Below are 20,993 nucleotides of genomic sequence, written 5' to 3'. Positions count from 1 at the left end.
TCCTCAACCTGCCCAATTTCCATGTTTACTTCCTATGTCAACAGTTTCCTTAGTAAACTTGCCAATGTATGCTCTAAGTGTCTCCTACTTCTAATGATGGATCCCACTGAGAATAGTTATCGTCTTCGGATGACATTTCGGTTTTGTGAAATGTGATGTGAATTCATCAGATAACTTTCTTCCAAATCAGGTGGAATTTTCCTCCAAGGTATTGAACCACGACATAACTGCTTAATTGAGAGTCAATATAAACAAGTTACATTCCAATGCACTCATGGCCGAGTAATAATCAAGTATAATGTCTATGTGCTCAACGTACTTGGCAGGGTCCCTCGTCCCATCGCAAATCTCCAAATTTGACAGTTTTTCTAGTAACTTAATGGTCCTCCAATCGATAATATACTTGGTGAAAATGTTCTTTCAATAGTGAAAAGTGTAACACCCTAATTTACTCCGCATAATATTAATAAAGATCAGAGTATAAAATTCTTCATTCAAAAACAATTAATCACAATCAGGATGTCACATTTACTTCATAACAAAAACAATTGCCCATAATCATAATAGATACATAACACGTATAAACGGATGAACCAATCAACACGATATAGTCTTCAAAAGAAACAACTTTCAATTACACAGCGGAATTCAACCTATTTAATCCTAGAAATGTCATGGCATCTTAATTCAACAAAATCAACTTCAAGTTGTAAACATACTTCAATAAACAATAAAAATCTAAATAAAGAAACAAATAGCAAATAATAACGTTCATCCCCCCGAGTGTTACGTATCAGAGCGACAATCCCAACTCAATCTACTTGAAGGTGACTAGCATTCACTCCTGATTACGTGCACGTTACCGAGATAGGGGTAACATTCAAACAGAAGGGATGAGATATCTTACAATATAAAGGAATGCATGATAAATAATATAGGAGATATAGATCATACATAATTTCACCACTTCATACAACATTAGCATCGTTCATTATTCAACAACTAATTCATCAACATATTATTATGACAAAATCATCCACTTAATAACATAACAAAATCGTCAACATGATATAACCACTTATTCATCATCTCAACGACTCAAAATATGCAACTCAAAATGCGACTCGTTACAATGCACATGCATGTGGTACCAATGGAGCAGAACTCCCAACTTAATAACGGAGCAGAACTCCCAACTTAATAACTGTCAATTAATAGAGACATCAACAAGGCATAAGCCTTCAACTTTAAAACAAGGCATAAGCCTTCAACTTTAAACTTTTGTCAATCCAGACCAACTTACAGAGCATGAGCCCCCAACTTTTATGCTATGAAAGCGACCACATATGAATGCATCAACAACAATACAACTACACAACAACAAATCGACTTTGGCATAAGCCTAAAACTTGGGTTTGCCAATTAATAGAGGCAAAACAACAACAACAACAATTTTTCAACAACGACAACATAATAACGATAGCAACAATCATCAACAATAGCATAGCAACGGCGGAAGTTGTAATCACAAGGCATAAGCCTTCAACAAACGCCAATAAAGACCATCACTTCATCGTCATAACAACATCAATTCATCGTGTTATTCATACCGCTTCACAGACTTCATATTACACACATAATCATAACATCATCAATTCATCATATTCATCATAATAACAACAAACATCATAGTACACAAGTCAAGTAACGAAATGACATGGTTAATTCAACTTCTTAATAAAAGCATATTTATCGTTAATTCATCACAAGGCATCATTATCACCTCATACGGATTGAATACGTACAACCAATTGCATCAAACATACAACATCGTTATCAGCTCATACATATCGAATACGTATAACAAGTATAAGTTATATTAAATAATTATCTACTGGTTCACATACAAACATCAATTCCATGATTTGCACACACATCGCAATTCATTCACAACATCCATAAACACATTAAAACCTCAAATTCTTCACACATTCATGGATATAGAATTATGTAACCTAATCTCTACCATACCCATTATCATGCCAACCCTTAGAGATTAAGAACTTCACCCTTACCTTAGCAATTTTCTTCAAAATTTGCTCTACCAATGGAGGTTCTCTCTTTACCCTTGCCCAACTTCTCTCTATTTCACGTTCTCTTCCAAAATTCTGCAACTTCCCTAATTTCTTCTAATTCCCTAATTTTATTAATTCCTTACTAACTTTCATCTCTCTAATAGGCTTAACATCACACCTCCCCTCAATGCTCATACTAACACATTTTATGGCCCAATTACTATTTAATCAATTATTATATCGTTGTTATTATTATTATTATTATTCAATCTCAATAATAATTCTTATTCCAATCATAATAAATCATTTAATCTTCTAATAAATCAAACCAACTAAATAATTACAACTAATTATATCTATTTAATTTTACAATTTCTAAATCAAAAGCAATACCCTATATTCTAAGGATACACACCCTCTGATATCACAATCATCATATAACATCAAGGAAAATTATCCAATAAATCAACATAACATTAAAATAACACTAAATAATTAAATAACAAAAATCGGGTGTTACAAAAGGAGGCATGATTAGTTGCATTGTGCTCGTCTCCCCTTTGAGAATGGCATAGTTGAGACTTCTTGGGACAATGGTCCTCATGTGGAGTGTGGTTGCTATAACCGCCTATAGATTCATGTGGATGAGAGTTGTAGACACAATGACGACAATGATGTTTTTCTAGCAAGTATGGCGCTCTTTTTGGCTGCGGCACGCTGTCAACGATCGTAGCTCTCAAAGCAGCTATAGAGTGGCTGTGTTGGAGCACCTCTATTTGAGTTGTGATTATGAGACGTATTTTTGTTTGCTAGTTCTCTTCTATGCGTAGGAGTCTTTTGTTGAGGAGGTTTGCATTTTGCTGTTGCACTAAGTTGTAAATGCTCGTCACGAGTTCGTTAGCACTATGTTTTCCCAGTGTTGCATAAAGTTGTTGGAGGTTTTGCAATAGATTTGGTCCCGGAGATTGAACGGCGGTGAAAAAGGAGGTTGTTGTAATGGAAGGAACAGAAGTTGTTGCTTGAATGACAGAAATTTTAAAGATTCTGTATGATCAGTTGAGAAATTAAAATTTGACGTGTTGTTGTGACTAGCGAGAAAATTCAAGTGTCTACAAATTAATGTCTTGTGATAAAAAGGAAAAGTAACTAAAATCATATAATTGTAAGGATAAAGCGCTTGACACTAAAGAGTAAAGACTATTTTCAAAACTATGACACTTAAGTATAAACCGCGTTAGAACATTTAAAGATTTCAAAAATGTGTTACATTGATTTAATAATATCTAAAAAAAATTTAAAGACTATAGTAGAGTGACATTTTTATGTTTTGATTGAATGAATAAATTTGCTAATCCAATTGGCTAACTTACCAAACATGTTCCAGAGGTATACTAAAAGGGAATAGTAAACAAGATTTATTTTTCCAAATCTTCAGAATAAATTGATCACAAATTTTCATCATTTATTTCTCTTCCGTCTCATAATAAATGTCCTATTTGAGCAATGCGCGGTTTTTAAGAAAATGATTGGATGTTAGTTTTAGTAAAAAAGTTAATGTCATTTACTAGAATACCCCTATTAATAGTAGTTGAATAACGTGAAAGTTACTAAATAGGGGTATAATAGTGAAAAAATAATAATGATTGATGCATTGGAATTGTAAATAGACAATTAATTTGAGACAAAGATAAAATGCAAATGAGACACTTATTATGAGACGGAGGGAGTAATTGTATATTTTATTTTTTTGTGGATAAAGTGTATACCGTTAAATTATTGTTTTTCTTATCTTTATTAATTTTATTTAATAATTATTATACATTTTCATAAGATATTTTTTAATCTTTAACTGCCTAAAGATAGATAAATAATATAGTCTAGTATTTATGTAGTGTAAAATATAATTGTAGCAGTAGTATTTTTCAAATAGCAAAGTTTTTCTACAGGTGGATTTATATATTCTAACCAGATAAATCTTATATCACATCATATATCAATAATATAGTCTAGTATTTATGTAGTGTAAAATATAATTGTAGCAGTAGTATTTTTCAAATAGCAAAGTTTTTCTACAGGTGGATTTATATATTCTAACCAGATAAATCTTATATCACATCATATATCATATTATAAAAAATAAGCGATGATTAACAAATTTAAAATATGATTGCACAGCTCTCAATAGAGAACTCATTAAGCAATGATCAACAAATTTTAACTAGGATTGTAGAGCTCTCAAAAAAGAGAACTCATTCAAAAATTATCGTATGCCGCTTTGGGTGACGCACACACGGTATTCTTTAGTAAAAGGCGAAAGAATAGTTCGCTTTGTGTTCATCACACGGCTCCGTGAGTATACAAAGGTGAAATCCTTTTGCTTTATATGCGAACAGCATTGTTTAACTTGTCAACTAAACGATGTGGGCTCTAGACCAAAAAACACAGATACACTACTACACCAACCCTTATGTTTCTCGTCAGCCTATACCTCCACTTTTCTTACTCCAAACCACAAATGGAATTTTAATCTATTCTTCTTCATCTCACATTCATATCTTTCAAACCGTTCTTTATTTCCTTTTTTATTTAAATACACAAAGGACAGTATTCATTGCTGCTTGGTCTTTCCTCTAAGGAAGAAAATCACCAATGCGGTGCGTGTTTTACGACAACTATTCAAGGGAGTCACGCCACTGCTTAAACTCAACAGCTAGCTTCTCATCTCATGCTGCTCCTGCATTACTAATATATGCATTCAACAACTCTCAATTTTAACACTTGACCCTCAAACAGCAACAAAGTTACAAACTTTTAAACCCTGACAGCCACATAATCCATCTCTTAATCATATATTTGTTCCATATTTCTTGTCCAATCTTATCGCTACATATGAATATAAATGTTTTATGTTACACAAACATTAACATATGAAATTTCATAATAACAACAAGACTGTAAGAATAACATGTTAGATATATAAAAGCAACAACCCTCTAACCAAGCCTGCCAAATGACTCCACCATCATTGATACCAAAGCCAGCACACTTAAACCAAGTCCTTGTTTAATATTGTGAAACATTTTCGCTTGCAAGATAAGAACAGTGGAAGATAGGTTGAGATTGATAAGTAACTAAAGTTCAATAATGGCAAATCGAAAAATAGTAAGAGTATTCTCATCTCTACAATACGAAGCTTTCTTATTGATTGTTCGTATGACCATTGTCATCTCATCTTGACTAGTTAAATATCATTGTGAGATGCAATAAATGATGTAGGATGAAAAAGTGGTGTACAATGAAGTTAAAAATGAGATTCGGATAAACAAGCTTTCACTTTTAAGACTTGACCCAAAATATAACTGTTGTTGTATGTATTTGGTAGAAGAAAATATGACAAAATATCAAAGATATGCAGGGTAAAGTATGCATAATAATACTTAGAACTTGCTTTCTGGTCACTTCACAAATGAACATTGCTCACGCCCAAATGAACATTGAAGAACTAATAATTCTATTGATCCAGATAAACAAAACACGATCTTTCTAATACAATGTATTGTATCCTACTTATGTGAACTTCTAATCTAAAAAGGTCCTTAACAGCCTCTGCGCCTCTAGAGTTCACGCCATCATCTTCCCCCGATCATGGCTTCATTGCTTCGTACCTGTGTCAAGGTCCGGCCTCTTTAAACTGTTCTGGTCGTAGGCTACGTAAATAACTATTGTGGCTACTGAGTCGACAAAATTGACATACTTCCAATGGACCACAGTCTTGGGATATAGAGCACAACGCAAAAAATTACTTCATCTAGTTAAGTAAGAACAAAAGTGAGTCTGAAAACACACATATAGAGACCAACATCAAATTAAAGAAGGATCCAAATGATGAACTGGTAGATATCATTTTGTACAAGCAGATCATTGGCTAATTGAGGTATCTTTGCAATACAGGGCCTGGTATTTGTCATAATGTGAGATTGATTAGTAGATTCATAGAGAAACCAAGGTTATGTCATTTACTTGTAACAAAGAGGATCCTAAAGTACATTATAGGTACAACTGACCATGCAGTACTCATGCCAAATCAACAAAACACAAGAGTGAAAGGCAAGGTGTATGGTTATTCTAATTTGATTTGGAGTGAAGATCAGAATGATAGAAAGAGCACAACTGCTTACTTGTTTGTGCTTGAATTATCACCAATCTTATGGAGTTCAAAGAAGCAAGGAATTATGGCTTTGTCTTCATGTGAGGTAGAGTGTGTTCCAACCTCTTATGATGCATGTCAAGCATTTTAGTTGGAGTTGTTGCTTGAAGAGTTAAATGTGAGCAACTATGGGCAAATCAAGTTACTAGTGGACAACCAGTCATCAATTGATTTGGCAAATCATCCAATGAACCATGATAGGAACAAACACATAGAAAGGAGGTGTCATTTCCTTACGAACCAAGTTAGTAAAGAGAGGTTGAGATTTGAGTATTGCAAGACTGAATTGCAATTGGCAGACATTCTAACGAAACCCTTGAAGCATGCAAGGTTTGAAGGCCTCAAAGGAATGATGGAAATGAGGAACTTAAGAAATTTAAATTAGGAAGGATATTAGATGTGTAATTCAATTTTCAGAAGTTAATGCTAGTTTAACATGTAGTTATTGCTAGTGCATTATGTGGTTATTAATAATTTAGCATGTGACTTCTGATAGTGCATTATGTGGTTATGATAGTTTAGTATGTGGTTACTGATAGTTTAGCATGTGGTTACTGATAGTTTAATATGTGGTTATAGTTCAGCATGTGGTTACTGCTAATTCAACGTGTGGTTTCTGATAGTTCAGTATGCGGTTACTGCTAACTTTATATTTGATTACTAACTAGAAGTTAGCTAGTTAGTAATATGATCCTATATAAAGGCTACATGCGAGGCTTAGGCTTTTGCTTTTTTTGACAGGCCAAACTTAGGCTTGACAAAGCCTAGCTCGGCCCAGCCTATTTCCACCCCTAGTTACAAACATGCATGCATGGCGTAAAATGATAAAAGATTCTATTGTTTGAATGTTCTAAAAAATGACAGAAAATGATGACATTCATTCCATCTTTATCCATTGTTCATAACATATTATTCACATCAACATCAATATATTTGTATTGTTCTGAATTTTTCATTATGTTGTACCATTTCTAAAAGTGGTGTAGTTCTAACTACTGTGAAGTTTCTATTAAAAAGATTATAATATGAGGTTTATTACATATCTAAATCAGAATTAGACAAATGAAATATTTGAGATACACAAAAGAACAAGTTTGTCAAAAAGAAAAATGTTTTTCATCGAGTGAAGTTACAACAAAATTGGCTCTTACAGAAACTCAACCTCCTTGGTGGCCGGTACAGTTGAAATGACAACCGTTGACTCACATTTCTGTTACGAGGACCACGCTGAAATTGCGGTGCATTGACCTTAAGTACGATATCATTGAAGGTAGTCCAATGTGGTTTTAATAATTTATTAGATATGGTCTCGATTGTTGTGGTGGACTTTTTGAAGCGCAAACCATGCATAGGCGAACAGAATATTGTAGCCCCAACCATCAATGATATCAAAGCTAGAACACCTAAACCAAGTCCTTGTTTAATGGTGTGAAACATTTTCCCCTGCAAGATAACAACAGTGGAAGACAGGTTGAGATTGATAAGTAATTAAAGTTCAATAATGGCGAACCGAAAAATAGTAAGAGTATTCTCATCTCTACAAAAGTAAGTTTCATGAAGAATATCATTAGAAATTTTGAGATAATTGCATGCTATTTATTAGGTGACTTACCAAAGAGAAGTTCTCATTGGACCTTTCTATGTTCTTCACATCCAAAACAGTAGTATCCTTCCCCTTGAATTCTTCCACATATGATTTGTTCTTACCAGCTGAATGCCCGGAATCTGAAGGTCCTTCAACAAGTCCACCGCTGTTTAGCATTTGTAAGTCTTCAAGATAATCTTCCTTGCACAACATATGCCACCTACACTTCCTTATCTTCCATCCTCCTACTTCCACTTCGAAGCGCAACGAACTGTTTTCCCTGAACTCTGGCTTTCTATGTTTGCTAAACTCTTCGTTCATGAAACTTCCTCGGTCTTCCCTTCGGTGTCTCCGTATGTATATAAAATCACCACTCACCACCATAGTGACGAGGTAAAGATCACTGTATGCTGTTGAACCTGCAGACAGTGATAAGGAAGGGCTGTCTTCAGGTCCTAGAGTATCAAATTTCCAACGCAGGCCCATAGATCTCATAAAAGAACTTTTAGCGCCTTCCTCTGAATCAGCTTCTAAGGCCACAAGTACAGCCACCCCCCACCAGTCACTTGAAAGACAATCATCAGGGATATCCACTGTTACTGATGCAAATGAATCGTGTTTTGACACATATGACGAGCTCAATGGAAAAAAATTCTGATTATCAAATCTCGGTGGGATTGTGAAGTACATAGGATTGAAGAAGTCAAACATCTGAAACAACGCAACTTTTTTTGTTAACAATAATAGGTGAAATACAAGCATGCATTATAGTATACTAAGTGGCTTTGTCAGTGCAAGTAAAAATATTTAGTTTGTAGTTGCACATACTTGAGGCACATATGACTGTAAGAGTTCTTTGTCACTTGATTCAAACAGCTTCCATATCTTTTGTGGATCTAATGCACCAGCTTCCCTTACATCAGAATCTGTTCCATACAAGCGTACATGAGGTGGAAGCACTGGTAAAGATTGGAGCTGCGGGCAATCTTCCAATTCAAGATAACGAAGCTTTGAAAGATTAGCAAGGTAGTGAGTAGGTAGGCGAACAAAATTGTTCCCACTTAGAATCAGATTCTCCAATGATGATAAGCAATCGATATCATGAGGAATTGAATCATCGGTAAGATTACAATAGCTTAAATCCAATACAGTTAATGAGGAAAGGCCTGATACAAAATGGGGCAATGTTAAGCCTCTTGTGTGAGCTGGGGAAAAACTGAACTTCTTACCAAAAGGAAGCTGAAACTCCCAGCTGGAATTGGATGCTGATCCGCTACATCTACTTAAAGATAATCTTTTGATATTTTCTAACTGAAGTAGGGATGGATCCAATTCTCTAATAGCAGTTCTACTCAAGTCAATGTCCACCAAAGCCTTGTTTTGATTTATACCATCTGGCAGGGTATGAATTTTTGAACATCTTGATATGTCGAGAATTCTGAGAGTTTTCAGGTTACTGATGCTGTTTGGAAGGCATAGAAGATTCTTGCAATTTGTTAAGATAAGTTCCGTGATGCACGTCATATTTTTTCCAAATTCAGGAAGTCTTTGAATTCTTGAGCAGTCAGAGAGAAATAGCATTTTCAACGAAAACATTTCCAATTTATTTGGAAAGGTTTTCAGATCTACACATCCCATCAAGCTCAATATCATGAGTTTTTTGTGTCGGCTGATAGATTGGTGTACTTCAACAAGTTTTGGACAATCATTCAGATACAACTCTTCAAGATTTGGAATTCTAGAGATATTTGGAGTTTGACGTAAATCTTTGGAGTTACTCAAATCTATTACTTTCAGCTTTCCGAAATACTGGGGAAAAAACAAAGAGACAAGCATTGTAAAGTCCTGTGTCCATACTATAAGTTATATGAAGCCTCTTAACTGAAAATTCTTACCTCTTTTTCACTCCACAAATGTTTAACTTTGCTGTTGATCATTTGCAAATGTACAAGCTCATCTAGTTGAACTCCAAGTGGAAGAGCATCCAATGGATATCCCCACCATATAAGCACTTTTAGCGAGCTAGAAAGACATTTCAGACCAAGGGAAGGATGCAGCTCACATAATATAACGAGTAACCTAAGATTACCCATCTTTGAGAATGCCTCAGGGTCCCAACGTACTTTATACAGCGTAGATGGCGATGGTCTCAAAACTATACCTTGCACAATTTCAGTTCCCTAGTAAACAATAATCATCAGAATATCAGATACAATTTATAAACAAGGAATGCAGTAAAAATAAAGTAACTTTAACTTGGCAATTACCTTATTTTTTCTCAGCACTTGATCAATATCCTCTAGAGACCACAGTCTACTTCGTCTTCCTGGATCATTAGGGGATTCTTGAAAAACTATGGTTTTACCCATTTCTTCAAGCATATCATGCATCCAGATAACTCTTCCATCAAAAGTTACTAATGATTTTTCTATGAGAACATTTATGCCAATGGCTGGGTGAAGGCCACAATTTTCTAATATTTGTATCACTTTATGTTTGTACCATCCCTTAAAAAAGCAGGCAATATCTAGAAATATGGTCTTGTGTTCATCTTCTAACATGTCATAGCTTATTCTAAGTTTGTTTAGGATATCATCATGTGGAACTTGTTTAATCTTGATTAAAGCATCTTTCCAATCAGATATACTTCTTCCACAAAGAAAAGAACCTAACACTTCAAGAGCCAAAGGAAGGCCCCGAGCATATTCGACAACACTTTTAGACAACTCCATATAACCCTCTTTAGGTGCATCTTCTTTAAATGCTTTTTCACAAAAAAGTTGAAGGGATTCACTTTCATTTAAGATTTTACTCTCATACATTTCAAACAATACAACATGCGATATCAAGAGGTGCTTATCCCTAGTTGTAACTATAATTCTACTCCCTCGACCAAACCATTCTTGGCTTCCAGCCAAATTCTCAAGTTGGCTTTTAGAACTTACATCATCAAGGACAATAAGAACCTTTTTGCTGGATAAAAGGTTTCTTAAGCTGTCCTTTCCTTGGCTTAATGTTTCAATTACCATTCCTTTTATGTTCAGATGAGAAAGAATTTTATTTTGTAACTGTAGCAAACCTTCGTTTCTTTCCCCTGAGACCTCCCTAACATTAGCAACGAAGCAACTTACATCAAACTGGCTTTTGATTTTTTTGTAAAGAGCTGTAGTAAGAGTCGTTTTGCCTATCCCACCCATGCCCCATATCCCTATGAAACGAACATCCTCCGATCCTATCTTCAGAGTTGAATATAATTCATCCAATCTTGCATCAATTGCAACCAGTCCATCGTTATAGGATGGGAATTTGAGTTCCAGTTTTTTCCATACTTGTGCAACAACTTCTTCGATGAGTTTTGTTTCATGTCTGCATTGAACAATAACCATAACATATAATCAAGGCGTGAGTTAAAATCATATATAAAATGAAAATGCAAAGACCTGTTTACAACTCAAATGAAAACGAAAGGCATGCACATACTGATCCTTAGAGTCCCAGCCTGACAAGTTGGCGACCTCTCTCAATGCATCTCTCCACTGTTGCACCTTCTCTTTGGTTTCGGCAAATTTTTCTTCATGTTTCCTAAAAGCCTCATCAAAACTTCCCCTTTGATTCCTTACATCAGAGGGATCCACACCATAAAAAATAGGGAACACTTGTTGTCCTGACAACCGTTTAGATTCGAGAATCTTGACTAACTCATCCAAACACCAAGCTGAATTAGCATAGTTTTTGGAGATTATGACAACTGCTGAGAGAGATTCTTCAATGGCATGGAGTAGCTTTTGTGAGATTACTTCACCTCTTGCAAGTTCTTCATCATCTCTGAAAGTTATTATACTCTTGCGCACCAAAGCTGCATATAGGTGATCGGTGAAGCCTAAGCGTGTGTCTTCTCCCCTAAAACTCAAGAAAACATGATACTTCCATTTTGAGTTTTGTGAATAATCTTCCATTGAAAGACCTTAAGATTTAACTATAGAAATGGAAGAATATGCTGGTTTAGATTGAAGCACCTGAAAATAAAATAAAAAACATTAAGGACAAGTTATTCAAAAATTTATACTCATGCAAAAAATAGTACTTGCACCAGAATCAACAATTGGTGTCAAAGCAAGGGTACTCGGCAATACCACCAGTGAAAAAGATGATTTTTAGCTTTCAAAATGAGTCAATGTCTCGAGATATGAATATGTGTAAGAGTTGTCCACATTGGGAATAATATTTAGTCACTCTTAATTAATAAGTTAATCCTGTATATATAAAAATCCTAGTTCTTGTAAAAACTTGACAAAAAATTAACATTAGAATAATAATAGAGATTCGTGAGTTGAGTCACAGATTAAACACTGGCCTTTGTCATCACATGCTTAAGAATAAAATAACCAAGCTAGTATTTATCATTGGGACCACCCTTTTGATTTGGAGTTTCCAACAAAACCCAAATTAAAATCTATAAGCAACAACAATAGTGCATGCAAGACAAAAAGTGATAAGGAATAAACAAAACATAAACATAATGATACCATCAAAAGCAAACAGCAGAAGAAGAATTCCATCACCACCCGGCATCCAAAACCACTACACCAAACTTCCGTTAGAACAAAAGTGGCTCTGAGAGAAACTCAACCTCCTTGGTGACTGGTATATTGGAAATGACAACCACTGGGTCACATTTCTGTTACGATGATTCGGTCCTCCCTTCGGTGTCTCTGTATGAAATTAAAATCACCACTCACTACCATAGTGACGAGGTAAAGATCGCTATATACTGTTGAACTGGCAGACATTGATAAGCACGTAGAGTATCAAATTTCCAACACAAGCGCGTAGATCTGAGGAAAAAACTATTAGCACCTTCCTCTGAATTCTGTGGAGCTTCAGCTTCTGAGGCCACAAGTACAGCCACCCCTCACCAGTCACTTGAAGGACAATTAGCAAGGATGTCCACTTTTACAGATGCAAAAGAATCGTGTTTTGATACATATGACGAGCTCAATGGAAAAAAATTCTGATTATCAAATCTGGGTGGGACTTTGAAGTATATAGGATAGAAGAAGTCAAACATATGTAACAAAGTAACTTTTGTTAAGGGAGTCAGAGCGCTGTTTGAAAGCGACAGCTTCTCGTGAAGCTCAAGCTTTCACTTTTAAGACTTTTGTATCCTACTTATATGAACTTCCTACCCTATCACATACAAGCTGCAGCTTGCTTTTTGTTCATGTAACAAATGAACACTAAAGAACTAATAATTCTATTGATTCCAGATAAACAAAACATGATCTTTCTAATACAATGTATTGTATCCTGCTTTTGTGAACTTATAATCTAAAGGTCCTTAACTGCCTCTAAGCCTCTAGGGCTCACGCCATTGTCTTCTCCTGATCATGGCTTCATACCTTGGTACTTGTGTCTGGATCCGAGATCTTTAGACTGTTCTGATCGAGGATTACATAAACCCTATTCAAATAACTATTAAAATGACTTCATCTAGTTAAGTAAGAACAAAAGTGAGTCTGAGAGAAATGTGTCCTCGTTGGAAGCTGGTATAATGGAAATGACAACCGTTGGCTCACATTCAATCTATGACTGCTTTGTAATTGTGGTGTATTGACCTTCAATACAGTTTTACGGGAAATCCGATGAGATTTAAATGGTTTATTCTGGACTTCAATTGTTGTGGTGTGCTTTTTAGAGTCGAATCCTTGCACAGGCAGAGGGAATAGTGTAGCAGCTACCATCATTGACATTATTAAAATAAGCATGCTTAGACCTAGTCTTTGTCTAATATTCTGAAACATTTTTCCCTGCAACAAGAGATAGTGGTAAACATGTTATATCAAGAATACCGTGAAAAATTTTTAGGTAATTGTGTGTGAGAATTAGAGGGTTACTTACCAAAGAGAAATTTTCAATGGATTTTTCTGTGTTCTGCACATCAAAGGCTGTAGCATTCTCTCCCTTCAATTCATCCACAGTTGGTTTGCACATACCACTGACATGCTCGGAAATTGGAGGTACCATAGAAAGTTCACTGCTGTTCACCTCTTTAGAGTCTTCAAGATAATCTGCCTTGTCCAACACACGCCCTCCACACTTCCTTATCTTGCACCCTTCCACTTGCACTTCAAAACGCAACAAACTGTTTTCCCTGAACTCTGGCTTCCGATGCTTGCTAAGGGATCTGCAATTGGACTTTCCCTCCCCTCTTATGTGTCGCCGAATGTATATAAAATCACCACTCCTTACCATTGTGAACAGGTACAGTTTATTGTTTGCTGTTGAACTAGAGAAGAGAGATAAGGATGAGCCATCTTCAGGCTCTAAAGTATCAAAGTTCCAACGCGTGCGCATGATTTTGGTAGTGGTTTTTATTGGAACACCAAACCATACACGGATTAAAAGCAAAAACACCATTATCAAAAGGATTAAATAACCCAAATCTGGTTTGGTAATGTGAAGCAGCTTTTTTCGGGCCTGAAAGCCTTCATCAATTTCCTCCAAGGCCACAAATACAGCTACTGCCCACCTACTACTTGGAAAATAATCAGTAGGGATCTTTACTGTTATTGATGCAATTGAGTCAGCTTCTGACACATATGATGAGTTCAAGGGTAAAAAATTATGATTATCAAATCTCGAAGGGATTTCCGTGTACACAGGATAAGGGTAATCATTTATCTGTGACAATAAATTTTTCCTTGTTAACAAAAAAACAGCAGAAATTCATGCATACATTGCAAATAAAAGTGACTTGTTGTATGTTTAAAGATGCACAACCTTTCCATATGAACTTCCCTTTCAATCCCTCCAACAAAGACACACCATTTGAGTAAAAAAGATCACTTTAAATTTAAAACTAAAACCATTTATTTGTTTTGTTATGTTCTACTTTTGCTGAGGTTTTTGTCTTCGTTGAAGGGACGGAGAAGGAGATAGGAAAAGTGGACACCTGATTTCAGTCTCTTGAAGCACATACCAACGACACGGGTGAGAGAAAGAGTTCTTTGTTGATTGATTCAAACAGCTTCCATATCTTTTTAGGATCTAATAATTTAGATTCCTTTCTATCTGTATCTATTGAGTAAAAGCATACATGTGGTGGAAGCCATCCCATAGAATGAAGATAAGGATAGTCTTCCATTTCAAGAGAGTGATGATCTGAAAGATTAGAAAAATATGGTGGAAGCAATGGTTCATATCGAAGCTGAGGACAGTCTTCCAGTTCAAGATAGCGAAGCTTTGAAAGATTAAAAAAGTAGCAATGGGGTAGGCGCAGAAATTTATTCCCAGATAGAATTAGTCTCTCCAATGATGATAAACCATCAACGTCATGGGGAATTGAATCATCAGTGAGATTACAATAGCTCAAATCCAAAACAGTTAATGCGGAAAGACCTGAGAAAGTAGAAGGCAATATTAAGCCTGTGTCAGCTGAGATATACCTGAATTGATCCCACTGATCCCTATATGGCCGACTCACGTCCCGTCTAGAGTCGGAAGCTGGCAAGCCACATCCACTTAAAGATAATATTTTGAGATTCCCTAATTGAAGTAGGGAGGGATCCATTTCTCCAATAGCAGTTCTACTCAAGTCAAGATCCTCCAAAGCCGTGTTTTGCTTTATACCGTCTGGCAGGCTACAAATTTTTGAGCATCCTGATATATTGAGAATTTTGAGAGACTTCAGGTTACTAATGCTGTTTGGAAGGCACACAATTTTTTTGCAATGCATTAAATTAAGCACTGACATGCTTATCATATTTTCCCCAAAATCAGGAAGTCTTGAAATGTTTGAGCAATCAGATAGCATGAGCATTTTCAAGGAATCCATTTCCATTATACTTGAAAAGGTTTTCAGATTTGCACATCCTATCAAGCTCAATATCTCGAGCTTTTTGTGTTCTGTAACAGATTGGTGAACTTCAGCAAGGTCTGTACAATCATTAAGATGAAGCTCTTCAAGGTATGGAACTCTAGAGACATTTGGAGTTTGACGTAGATTTTTGGAGTTGCTCAAATCAATTACTTTCAGCTTTCCAAAATACTGATCAAAATAAAGGAGAAATAGATTAGTATTTGAAAATCCTAGTTATAAATGAAAACACTTATTAGAACTTCCTTACCTGAGTTCCATTCCACAGCTGTTTGACTTTACTATTGGCCATTTGTAAGTGAACAAGCTTATCCATTTGAACTCCAAGTGGAAGAGTATTCATTGGATATCGCCACCATATAAGCACTTTTAGTGAGCTGGAAAGACATTTCAGACCAAGTGAAAGATGCAAATCACATAATATAATGAGTAACCTAAGATTAGACATCTTTGAGAAGGCCTTGGGATTCCAACTCGCTTCAAATGACATAGATGGTGATGACTTTAAAACAATACCTTGAACAAGTTCAGTTCCCTGTTAAGCAATAACTGTCAAATAGGTAACACAATATACAATGAATGCAATGCAGCAAAAGTAACGTAGCATTGAAATTGAGAATAACCTTATTTTTTCTTAGTACTTCATCAATATCCTCTAGAGACCACAATCTACTCCGTTTTCCGGAATCATTAGGAGATTCTAGAAAAACTATGGTTTTACCCATTTCTTCTAGCATATCATGCATCCCAATAACTCTTCCATCGAAAGTTAGTAGTGATTTTTCTATAAGAACATTTATTCCAAGTGTTGGATGAAAGCCACAATTTTCTAATATCTGTATCACTTTATGTTTATACCATCCCTTAAAAAAGCATGCAATATCTAGAAATATAGTCTTGTGTTCATCTTCTAACATGTCATAACTTATTTGAAGTTTGTTTAGGATATCATCATGTGGAACTTGTTTAATTTTGATCCAAGCATCTTCCCAATCAGATATCCTTCTTCCGCAAAGAAAAGAACCTAACACTTCAAGAGCCAAAGGAAGGCCTCCAGCATATTGCACCACACTTTTAGATAACTCAAAATAATCTTCTTCCAGTTTGTCCTTTTTAAAAGCTTTTTCACAAAAAAGTTGAAGGGATTCACTTTTATTTAAGATTTTACTCTCATACATTTCAAACAATACAGCATGCGATATCAAGAGGTGCTTATCCCTAGTCGTAACTAAAATTCTACTTCCTCGACCAAACCATGCACGGCTTCCAGCCAAATTCTCAAGTTGGCTTTTAGAACTTACATCATCAAGGACAATAAGAACCTTTTTGTTGAATAAAAGGTTTCTTAAGCTGTCCTTTCCTTCGCTTAATGTTTCAATTACCATTCCTTTTATGTTCAGATGAGAAAGAATTTTATTTTGTAACTGTAGCATACCTTGGTTTCTTTCACCAGAGACCTCCCTGACATTAGCGATGAAGCAACTTACATCAAACTGACTTTTGATATTTTTGAAGAGAGCTGTAGCAAGAGTCGTTTTGCCAATCCCACCCATACCCCATATCCCTATGAAACGAACTTCCGCGAAACCTATCTTCAGAGTTGAATATAATTCTTCCAATCTTGTATCAATCGCGACCAGTCCATCGTTATAGGATGGAAATTTGAGTTCCAGTTTTTTCCATACTTGTGCAACAACTTCTTCAATAAGTTTTGTTTCATGTCTGCATTGAACAAAAACCATGACGTATAATCAAGGCATAAATTCAAATCATATATAAAATGAAAATACAAGAACCTATGTACTTTTCATGTTTCAGTTTCTGTTTTCATATTTACTTCACAAATAAAAGGCATGCACTTACTGATCCTTAGAATCCCAGCCTGACAAGTTGGCGACCTCTGTCAATGCATCTCTCCACTTTTGCACCTTCTCTTTGCTTTCAGCAAATTTTGCTTCATGTTTCCTAAAAGCCTCAGCAAAACTTCCCCTTTGATTCCTTACATGGGAGGGATCAACACCATAGAAGATTGGGAACACTTGTTGTCCTGACAAACGTTTGGATTCGAGAATCTTGACTAACTCATCCAAACACCAAGCTGAGTTAGCATAGTTTTTGGAGATAATAACAACTGCTGAGAGTGATTCCTCAATGGCATGGAGTAGCTTTTGTGAGATTACTTCACCTCTTGCAAGTTCTTCATCATCTCTAAAAGTTATTATACTCTTGCGCACCAAAGCTGCATATAGGTGATCGGTGAAGCCTAAGCGCGTGTCTTCTCCCCTAAAACTCAAGAAAACATGATACTTCCATTTTGAGTTTTGTGAACAATTTTCCATTGAAAAACTTTAAGTTTCAACTATGGAAATGGAAGGTTGTGCAGATTTAGATTGAAGCACCTAAAAAAAAAGACAAGTTATTCAAGAAGTTATACTCATGCAAAAGATAGTACTTGCACATAATCAACATTGGAGTCAAAGCAAGAGTACTCACCAATTCCAGTGAAAAGATGGTTTTCTGCTTCAGAATAAGTCAATGTCTAGAGAGATGAATATGTGTAAAGTTGTCCACATGGAATTGGTGGTATTGTTTGTTGGGATATTTTTTTCAAAGTATTATATTTTTATTGCCACGGCTTATATCAATGTTAACTACAACAAGAATCTTAATATATTTAAATCCTAGGTCTTTTACAACCCTAACAAGGTAGAAAAAACTAACACTAAAACAATTGACATAATTGAAAAAATTAACACTAAAATATTAGACATAATTGAAAAAATAAACACAGAATCGTGGGCTAAGTTAAAGAGTGGAACTTTTATGGTTATTACAGACAGGTCTCGGGTAGTTAGTTAAAGATAACAATAATTTATAAACTCTAAAGTTATAAAATTCCAAGATTTAATTGATCTTTGTTGTACAGTTAATTGAAAATGTATAGTTAAATATAAAATTTGAGGCTGCACTTTCATTATTAATAATCAATAGCTTCTTCTATAGTACTTCTCTTCTCTCTATATATATCACGGACTTCTTCTACACTGGATATTTAATTTTTTTATTATGAATTTTATTCACATTATTATTAAAATTTAGTTAAAAATAAATTCATTATTAATATCAAATAAATTCTAAATTATAATTCTGAATTTTATAAATTTAGATTTTGGTTGTGTTTATTTATCTATGTGCTCTCTTCTTGATACAATAAAGTTTTGGGTAGTAATATGTGTGTTTTGCGATGTTGACAAATTGATCAAATAAAATGAATCCTGTAAAGCTATGATATGCCCAAAATAAATCTGTTCAAATTAAAGTAGAACAATTAAAACCAGAACCTCCTTACAAATTTTGAAGGAAAAATACAAACAAACAACAACAAGAATTCTAGACTCAAGACCAAGTTCAGTGAGCAGATTGGTTTGAGGATGTTTTCTTGAAATCTATCTTGTCAACCTTAACCTCTCCATCAATCAGTTCATAAACGTAGACCACAACACGCAGACCATCAATGTCCATGAGGACAAAACTTGGGTTCACGTCATATGTGATACTGCTATAGGCACCAGTTGCCGAACCTGGATTTATAACTACACCACCCTCGTGTTTGTAAGCCGTAAACTGATGGGTGTGACCTGTCACAAGGATGTCTACATCAAGTTGCCTCTGCAGCATTGCTAGTGAATCTAGGTCTCCCCATGGAATAACCTTCAAAAGTAATAAGAATATTATCATCAGTTATGGAGGCCCTAATTGAACACATACATGGGCAACATAAAGGGCTACAATGAGATAAATCATCCAACTTAGGTTCATCAGTTCAAGGTGTTGCAAGGTAAACTATAGGATTGCCTTCTTATTCTTCCCCTGTAGTTTGTTTTTACTGTTGTCCTATGTCTATAACTTTGATCAAGAAAAAGAAAAGTATATTACCCTCTACTAGGCAGTAAAATCCTAAATTACTAACTTGTCTCTTAGAATTTGAGTTTGATCCAACTCAACCCCTCAAAATTGGTTTGTAAGGTGAGAAATTTGTTGTATCATAAGCAGTTTATCAGACTGTATCGTATCCAATGTTAGACTCTCAACATTGTTCATGCCTACAAAATATCTACTATAGATGAAGTGGAGAAATAACGTCAAAAAGTCAAAGGAAAACCAAACCTGATGACCATGGCAAAGTCCAAGTTTAAATTGACCAATGGTTAGTGTTTTAGTCTCTGGATATTTCGTCTCTTCATCATACTCTCCACGAGTTATATGCAAATCTGGACAAAGAGTCTTCAAGTAATCATGAACTTCCTGAGCAAAATACACATAAATTTTAGGTTAGAAATTCAAGCATTAAATTTGAAAATTTCACCCGTTCAAATACCAAAAGAAATCGAAACATACTTTAATACATAAATTTCCAGGGCAAATAATATGCTGAATCTTGCCAGGGACAAGCATGGATTTGAACTTTGCAGGAAGATCAGGTGCTCTATGGGGAACATGCAAATCCCCTAGGGCTAACACCAGCACCATCCTCACCAATCAAAATCTGAAAACCCGAATACAGAACCTAAAGAAACAAATTATCAACCATCAACATAGTATTAGTAACTTCACAAAAGAATTTGTCCAACAAAAATTATCCAATTATGTATCAATAAATACAAAAACTTAAATAGAATACACATGTTTTCATAGTGTATCAGATTCAAACAGAAGCTGAATTGCATTTTCTAATCAATATAAATCTTCTAGAATTTTCTTCAAATTAAGAACAGTGGAAATTTCAATTGCAGACTTTAACATGAGAAAAATACAATCGAATTTCAAGTTGAAGAATTGCAATATTCAATACGCCAATTACGAAAAAAATCGTCCAAGCCTCAGGAATCCGCTAAATCGAAACAAATAGGTCATTGACAGCTCGTGTTCCCAAAACAACAGAGAAAATTTTGTTTATTCGAAGATCGTATCAATCTCCTTCCAAATGATTGTAGAATCCAATCGGAGAGGAAAGATCAAACTCTGGCAAGATTTACATGACAAAATCATTCAGAGTAAAAGAATTATTACGTAAAAGAATGAAGAAATGAGGAATGAACCTGATGAAGGCGAAGATGTGAGGACTACGCGCCACTATGGCGATGAGCGGTGGTGGCAGCTACGGCGAGATGGGAAGCGGAATCAATAGAGAAGAGTTTGGTTAGTGCGATCAAACAGAAAACTAATTAGAAGCTGATTTATTAAGCGATT

The 20,993-nt window shown here is 35.2% G+C and overlaps 2 protein-coding genes and 1 non-coding gene across 3 annotated transcripts; all 3 read right to left on the bottom strand.

Moving 5' to 3' along the window:
- Positions 1-4,305: 4,305 nt before the first annotated feature.
- LOC131593660 (U5 spliceosomal RNA) lies at positions 4,306-4,422 on the bottom strand. The gene has a single exon (XR_009281050.1). It is a non-coding gene; the product is annotated as a U5 spliceosomal RNA (small nuclear RNA).
- Positions 4,423-6,813: 2,391 nt separating this feature from the next.
- Positions 6,814-18,869, bottom strand: LOC131658213 (uncharacterized). The gene is made up of 12 exons (XM_058927535.1): positions 17,607-18,869; positions 16,367-17,465; positions 15,994-16,278; positions 14,847-15,914; positions 13,766-14,548; positions 13,356-13,674; positions 11,348-11,831; positions 10,135-11,233; positions 9,763-10,047; positions 8,696-9,676; positions 7,895-8,578; positions 6,814-7,725 (listed from the first exon to the last, which is right to left on the bottom strand). Exons 1-12 carry the CDS (start codon positions 18,080-18,082, stop codon positions 7,399-7,401), a joined length of 7,890 nt encoding a protein of 2,629 aa, XP_058783518.1. The 5' UTR covers positions 18,083-18,869; the 3' UTR covers positions 6,814-7,398.
- A 152-nt stretch (positions 18,870-19,021) lies between these two features.
- Positions 19,022-20,993, bottom strand: LOC131661682 (vacuolar protein sorting-associated protein 29-like). The gene is made up of 4 exons (XM_058931288.1): positions 20,843-20,993; positions 20,142-20,310; positions 19,911-20,048; positions 19,022-19,454 (listed from the first exon to the last, which is right to left on the bottom strand). Exons 2-4 carry the CDS (start codon positions 20,271-20,273, stop codon positions 19,152-19,154), a joined length of 573 nt encoding a protein of 190 aa, XP_058787271.1. The 5' UTR covers positions 20,274-20,310; positions 20,843-20,993; the 3' UTR covers positions 19,022-19,151.

The sequence above is a fragment of the Vicia villosa genome, linkage group LG3, assembly GCF_029867415.1.
Source record: "Vicia villosa cultivar HV-30 ecotype Madison, WI linkage group LG3, Vvil1.0, whole genome shotgun sequence".
Taxonomy (NCBI): Eukaryota; Viridiplantae; Streptophyta; class Magnoliopsida; order Fabales; family Fabaceae; genus Vicia; species Vicia villosa.
This window is presented reverse-complemented; position numbering and strand designations above follow the sequence as displayed.

Excerpts from the sequence above, each read along its gene's own strand:
- LOC131661682 (XM_058931288.1), bottom strand. The coding sequence starts at position 20,273 with ATGGTGCTGGTGTTAGCCCTAGGGGATTTGCATGTTCCCCATAGAGCA. Across the intron at positions 20,049-20,141 it reads CTGGAAATTTATGTATTAAA|GAAGTTCATGATTACTTGAA; the intron begins GTATGTTTCGAT and ends TATTTTGCTCAG. Across the intron at positions 19,455-19,910 it reads GACTTTGCCATGGTCATCAG|GTTATTCCATGGGGAGACCT; the intron begins GTTTGGTTTTCC and ends TTACTTTTGAAG.
- LOC131658213 (XM_058927535.1), bottom strand. The coding sequence starts at position 18,082 with ATGGAAAATTGTTCACAAAACTCAAAATGGAAGTATCATGTTTTCTTG. Across the intron at positions 14,549-14,846 it reads TTCTCTCACCCGTGTCGTTG|ATAAATGATTACCCTTATCC; the intron begins GTATGTGCTTCA and ends TTATTGTCACAG. Across the intron at positions 11,832-13,355 it reads TTGTTCTTACTTAACTAGAT|GTCTTTCAATGGAAGATTAT; the intron begins GAAGTCATTTTA and ends TTAAATCTTAAG.